General features: G+C 39.6%; 1 protein-coding gene across 1 annotated transcript in view; it reads right to left on the reverse strand.

Annotated features, from left to right (window-relative positions):
• LOC136676266 (dynein axonemal heavy chain 10-like) overlaps positions 1-6,530 on the reverse strand; it is a 133,516-nt gene extending 126,986 nt beyond the window's left edge. The window contains exon 1 of the mRNA XM_066653128.1: positions 6,165-6,530. Coding sequence (XP_066509225.1) covers positions 6,165-6,390 — 226 coding nt within the window. The 5' untranslated portion in view covers positions 6,391-6,530. The remainder of the gene's footprint in view (positions 1-6,164) is intronic.
• Between the last annotated feature and the right edge of the window lie 964 nt (positions 6,531-7,494).

The raw sequence follows: 7,494 nt of genomic DNA on the forward strand, positions 1-7,494 counted from the left end.
CCGCTTAAAGAGAATCTTTCCATCTGGAGGAGTGAAGATCATGTTTATGGTCACAACACAGCACTGACATTGGATTTGTGAAGTCAGCTCAACCAGTGAAAGTTGAACTCCGACCAGGAACAAAACCTCCGTGAAAGCTTCAGTATCCTTTGAATGAAGAAGCAATCAAAGGGATCGAACCACAAATTGAAGGTCTTGTGAAGGCAGATGTTCTGAAGATAACACAGAATCCGCAGAGTAATACACCTTTGTTGCCTGTGAAGAAGCCAGATAACTTATCGTTTAGTACATGATTTGAGAGCAGTAAATGAAGTAGTCGCAGACTTTCCAGCAGAAGTGCCAGATCCACATGTTTTGTTAGCCCAAAATCCTCCGGATGCAAAGTATTTCACAGTATTAGATTTATGTGGAGCATTTTTTAGCGTTCCACTAAGTGTAGAAAGTCAGGGTTTATTTGGGTTTACTTACAAGGGACAATTCTATGAGTATAAGAGATTACCACAGGGATATAAACATAGTCCTCACATTTTCAATAAAGTATTGAAAGATGATTTAGTTGGGGTAGATCAGAAGTTAAAAAGTACAGTTATTCAATACATGGATGATATTCTACTTAGTGCACCAGATGAGAAATAGGTCATAAACTAAGTGTAAAGATGCACAAACTGTTGTCAAAGTTTTTGTGTAGAGAAGTCATAAGCAGGTGGGGACTTCCAGATCGAATATCCTCAGATAATGGGAAAGAGTTTGTGGATAAAACAGTGAAATTAATTTTGCAAAAATTGGGAATTAAACAGCGTCTGGGAGCTGTGTACCATCCGCAAAGTCAAGGGATTTGTGAAAAATGAATGGTGTCTTGAAAAATCGGATTGTTAAAATCTGTCAGCACACGGGGTTAAATTGGATAGCAGCACTTCCATTAGCATTAATGGTTTGTCGCTCAAGTGAGCTGCGTGATTTACACATGACTCCTCATGAGTTGATGACAGGCAGACGAATGCCAACGCCATGTTTGCGTACAAGTGGGAAAGGTCCAAGTTTAGCTCTTTTAGAAGATGATATGAGAGCATATGTTTCATACTTAGCTAATTTACATAAAAGAATATCCACATACGTTTCAGAAAAGCAAAGAAAAGAGGAGGAGCAGGAGAGGCTGGATGAGCAAAGGATGAATACAGTGCAGCCTGGAGACAAGGTGTTTGTAAAGGTATTTAGAAGAAAATGGTATAACGAACGCAGAGATAGACCTTTTGAAGTTGTTCGCAGTACTGGAACGGCAGTTCAAGTCAAGGGGTCTCCAACGTGGTATCATTTATCTCACTGTGTTAAAGCACCAAGTGAAGAGGAGCCTTTCTCAAAGGGAGGTGAGGTTGCAGGTTCAGGAGGACCAAAAGAACATGAGGGAGAAGAGGTTGAAAATAACATGCAAGAAACAAATCAGAGTAGATCTCCTGAAGAGGAGATTGTCCCTGGTTTGGATGATGCTGATGACTCTGTGTATATTTCTGACGATGCCAGACATGACACAGCAGATTGTAAACGAGACAAAAGGTTTGGAGAAGTTGAATTTCAATATGTCCCAGAAACAGCAGGTCCCATTCCAGAAAGCAGTAATTCCATTTCAAAACAGTTCAGAGACTTGGATCAAGAAAAGAGTCAAAGACCAGTTCGGAAAAAGGTTAGACCTAAACGGTATGAGAACTAAAGAGAATGAAACTTTAAAGAATTTTACTTTTCCAGTGTCAAAAGTTAGTGAGGGGGTAAATGGATCACATCTAACTACACTAATGCCTTTGATAATTTCAACAACGTCATCACCTTTCAAGACAGTGGTTAAAGCTAAATTAGGTAAAGCAGTTCATCTTCCCTGTAAATGTGGAAGATTTAATACAGGGAGTAATAGTCCTCCTGAGTGGAAAAATAGTCGTGGTGAAAAAGTGGTGTTAACAGGACCTGAAGTTGATCATTTGCCTCATGACCAGAGAAAGTATCTTTTGTTTAATGCCTTTAGGTGGTTCAGAGTTAGAGATGATTGTTCAATTCTTTTACGTAATGTTACATGGGAAGATCAAGGGGAATACACTTGTACTTATTTGGAACCAGAGCTTAAGTTTGTGCCATTTCAAAATGTGTGGAGAGAAGGGTACATAACTCGTACAGTGATAGTGATGATAAAAGACCAGAGTCCTATTGAAGTTTTTACATCTATTAAAAGAGTTCAGGACCAAACCACTATGGCAATGACTTTAAAGGTTACTAAAGAACAAATTAAGCCAATTACTTTAGCTCCAGAAATAAGTAAAGGAAATAATGTAACTAATCAGATTACTACTTTAGATATGCCATTAAAAGAGATGAATAGCACTACACTGCCAATGATGACTTCTGCTTCGGGTACATCTGAAACTAGCACAACTGTTGAAAATGGAAAAATAACAAGATCACATAATGTTGTAAAAGTAACCCAGACTCCAGAAGTAATGTCCTTTCCATTGCAGAAGGAAGTAAACATAACACAGGGTCCAGAGTTAAATATGGAGCATAAAGTGAATATCAGTCAAGTGACTTTTGAAGCTAGAAACCCAATGGAAGACATGGATTCAAAGGGTTTAGTAACCACTGAGAAAATCACTTTAGAAGGGCAGAGAGAGTTTTTTGATTTTGACTGGACATCTGAAAAAATGACTGACCATTACCATGCATTACAGAAAAGAGAAGCAAAATGGAAAGCATATGGATTTGATTCTTCAGTGTTACAAATCACAGACCCATGGGCATCTAGAAATTTATGGTTTTAGCAAATAACCCATTCCGTAAGAATGAGTACGATGTTGACTGGTCAATGAGTGGTGAAAGTTCCATCACCAAGCACATGGCCATCAATTTTAAAGACAGTACCAGAACCACTGCATGCTATGTGTCAATCTTATGCTTTATCGTGGTTAATATATCAGCAAAACTCTGAAGAAGATATAATAATGGCTTTATCAGTGCATTTGTTTAGACCTAGATTAAATTGTACTTGGTTGATGAAGTTACCATATGTGAATTTCCTTAATCAGCATGAAAATATACTGACAGCACGGCCTGATGCGATGGAAGTAAAATCTGTGAAGACTAAAGACTGTTTTTGTTCCAATGATACTCACAATGGACAGGGGATGTTTATGGGAATATCTGATTGTGCTCGTTATGAATTTTGATGAATTTTAAAGAGCCTAAACCTAAGGATGTTTTGTTTAAAGTGAATTTACATACACCAGATAGGAAACTGAGTAGAACATTAATGGTGCGGTATGACATTTTGCCTGTAAATGTGACTATAGGAAATTTTAAGGATATTTGGTGGGTTTGTGGAGATAAAGCATACATATTTCTACCATATGGGTTGACAGGCTGTTGTTATATGGCAACATTAAAGCTTCCTTATGAGGTTTATACTCTCCAAAAAGTTGAAGCAACTGATGAAGGGAATTCTGAAGGTAATTCTGTGAGAAGAAAGAAAAGGGAAATGGCTCAATTTCATAACTTGGAAGCATATCATTGGAGAATCAGTATAGGAGAAAAATGGGGTATAGGATTATTCCCATGGTATGGTGTGACATTTTTAGCGGATCATACAGATAATATTACGTACACTTTACAAGGGTTTGCTAATGAAACAATAAGAAGGTTTCAGTATTTGTCAAATACTCAAAAAAGTCACAGATTAACATTGTTGAGACATGACATGGCTCTGGATTACATTTTAGCTAAGCAAGGGGGTTTATGTGTGGCTTTGAATCTAACTGGGGATGCCTGTTATACTTTGATTCCGGATAATACGGATAATATGACTAGTGTTATAGAAGCATTGAAGCATATAAGGGAGGCGTTTGGTCCATCAAAAGGAGCTGGATGGTCTGTGAATGCTTGGTTATTGGAGAAATTAGGACCACTAGGAGCAATGTTGGCTCAAGTTTTTGGAGCAGCTCTTTTAGCAGTGTGTATAATGTTTTGTTTTTGTACACTGTTGTTAACTTGTGCGAAAGCTATGATTTTGAAATGGGTTGGAGTTGTAATGCCTGGAAATCATGTACAGATGCCATTATTAAGTAGAACCGACTCAGACAAACATGAGGAGGAAATGTTGGAAAACAACCTGGTAGAAAGATATCCATTTTGAATATCCACTATTATATATTTTTCTATTCACTTATGACATTATCTTTTATTCTGTTAGGTTTATTATTTAGTAATCAAGTATAAAGATTGTAGGATGAAGTATACACTGTAGCTTATAAAACGTATTAATCCATTAATGTTACTTTTATTAAAGTTTTATTTGATGTTTATTTGCATCTGTCATTTTTGCAAAAGATACTGGCTGTTGTTTCTTTCTTCCAGAAAGAAAAGGGGGGAAGATCACTGTAAGGGAGGATGGCTGTTCGAGATTCCTGAAATGCTACAGGGATCCAAAATCTCAAAAGAGGACAATAAAACAGAAGGACTTTGAAACAGAATGGTGAAGACTTGCTGAAGCTCAATATGTCATCAACATCACATCAGAAGACAAAATTGCTGAAAAGACAATATTATGTCATATGTTTCTATTGAATTGTTTATTATTAGTAATTTTTGATAGTGATAAACCATTATATGAGTGATATTAAAAATTGTAACAACTGTTTATTATGAAGACTTATAGACTGATGAAATGTAATCTGTGTAAGTGTATTGAAATCTCAGAGTTTTTTTTTTGTTTTTTTGTATTTTCTTTGGAGCCTCTGTGAACACGTTTCAGGAGAAAATAAGGACAAAGAAAGGAGGACTGACCTCACCACAGATTTAACTTTAAGATCTGTGCTTATGTTATTTTCTTCCACATGTGAAATGGACCTCAGATGCTGCCACGCAGCACAACCTCAGTGTTGCCCTGGTGTAGAGTGGATCAGACACAGCAGTGCTGCTGAAGCTTTTAACCCCCTCAGGTCTGGACTGAACACCCAGCCGACAGCGTCCTGTGTCCTGTGATGAGCTACTGTCTCTGACTTTACATCTACCAGGTGGACCCTCGAGTTAAGGGCGGACAGTGAGTGGTCACAGTGTTTAAAACCCAGAGGCACCGTAGTGTCTAATAATACATCAAATATATAAATGTATGCACACTTTTTAAAAATATAGTAAATTACCCCTTTAAACCTCAGTCGTCTGGTTCCATTCACAACCACTGTGAACAATTCCCTCCCTCCAGCTCCACTCTAAATGACTGCACTGACCGTATTTAACCATCTTATTCTATACATTTCAGACAGCAGGTAAATATCAGCACCACTGAGAACAATCCCCACCCCCTAGACACACACACAGACAGAAATTAACGTTAAAACACTGTAAATGACTGTGTAATATCTTTAAAAAAAGATTTAATCCAGACATTTCTAAACTTGATGGAAACCCCCTTTAATATCTTCACAACCACTCCATCTCTGGAACAGAGCATTTCACACCAAATATCCATTAGGCTGTCGGACCCTGTACGTTTGTTTACATCGTAACCGATTAAAGGTGCACTAGGCAGTTTCAGTGCAGTGCCCGGGCGTGTAGTTGTAATTCACCTCGCTGGCCGCCAGAGGTCGCACATCCTCAGTTCTAAGCAACCACCACGCACCAAAAGGAGAACCACTGTGAGTCAGGTTTCTCAGAACCTGTTCACGCAGTTGGTCAAATATATCTATTTTTAATAATGATCTCCGAATTTACAGTTTATTTGAACGAGTTAGAAATAGAAGGGAATGCGCAATGCACCTTTAATTAAGGGAGGAATTTTCAAACCCAGTAGGGTTCTCCTGTAAAAGAGGGATGATCCCTATTCTTTATTCTCTCTACCCCACCCCCCTCCCCCTAATCTCTGCTCCTCACACATTCAACACCATATCACCCACTATTCCCTAGTTTACTACAATACTCCCTTCTCTTTACCCCCCAGCCCTACTCTACTCACTAATCCTTAAACTTGCTCATTATTGTTGACCAACAGCTTCATATTCATACTTCATTTGTACTCATTAGAACTTAAATGTCGAAATAAAATAGCCTAAACTTTAATTTTTGAAAAACGGTGGAGTTCTCCTTTAAATAACCGTTAGACAGACCCCAGTAGAAGAGCCCAGACGTCTGGTTACCATTAGGGACCATCACTTCCACTTCTTCCTCTCGTAAACGTTTATAAAACAGAAGCGCCGAGGTGGACTCCCCTTCTGTGATTTCGTTTAAAAACTGGAGGATTTTCTGCTCCTCTTCTCCGTCTCCGCGGCTCAGAAGCTCCTCAAAACATTTGGGTTCGGGCAGAAAAAGTGCCGCGCAGACTCGGTCTCGGAGCCATTCCACTCTTGGGTCGTCGAGGGCCATATCTTACAAAGAAGGATAAAAAGGTTTTCTCCTCTGAGAAATAAGAGAACGCCGTTCACATAGTCTCTATGTTCATAGAGAAAGAAAGCGCTTAGCTTTAGCAACGGAGGCAACTCAAAGTTTGACATTGCCATGACAACCACCATGTGCTCAAACTTACTCCCTCCTCCCTAAACACTACTCCCTCCTCCCTAAACACTATTCCTTACACCTTAAACACTACTCCCTCCTCCCTAACACTATTCCTTACACCTTAAACACTACTCCCTCCTCCCTAAACACTATTCCTTACACCTTAAACACTACTCCCTCCTCCCTAAACACTATTCCTTACACCTTAAACACTACTCCTTACACTCTAAACACTACTCCCTCCTCCCTAAACACTATTCCTTACACCTTAAACACTACTCCCTCCTCCCTAAACACTATTCCTTACACCTTAAACACTACTCCTTACACTCTAAACACTACTCCCTCCTCCCTAAACACTATTCCTTACACCTTAAACACTACTCCCTCCTACCTAAACACTATTCCTTACACCTTAAACACTACTCCTTACACTCTAAACACTACTCCCTCCTCCCTAAACACTATTCCTTACACCTTAAACACTACTCCCTCCTACCTAAACACTATTCCTTACACCTTAAACACTACTCCTTACACTCTAAACACTACTCCCTCCTCCCTAAACACTGTTCCTTACATCTTAAACACTACTCCTTACACTCTAAACACTACTCCCTCCTCCCTAAACACTATTCCTTACACCTTAAACACTACTCCTTACACTCTAAACACTACTCCCTCTTCCCTAAACACTATTCCTTACACCTTAAACACTACTCCCTCCTCCCTAAACACTATTCCTTACACTTTAAACACTACTCCATCCATCCATCCATCCATTATCCACCGCTTATCCGGGTCCGGGTCGCGGGGGAAGCAGTCGGAGCAAAGAAACCCAGACCTCCCTCTCCCCAGCCACCGCCTCCAGCTCCTCCAGGGGTATACCGAGGCGTTCCCAGGCCAGTCGAGACAAGTAGTCTCTCCAGCATGTTCTTGGTCTGCCCCGGGGCCTCCTCCCCGTTCGACATG

Source organism: Hoplias malabaricus, chromosome X2 (assembly GCF_029633855.1).
Source record: "Hoplias malabaricus isolate fHopMal1 chromosome X2, fHopMal1.hap1, whole genome shotgun sequence".
Classification (NCBI taxonomy): domain Eukaryota; kingdom Metazoa; phylum Chordata; class Actinopteri; order Characiformes; family Erythrinidae; genus Hoplias; species Hoplias malabaricus.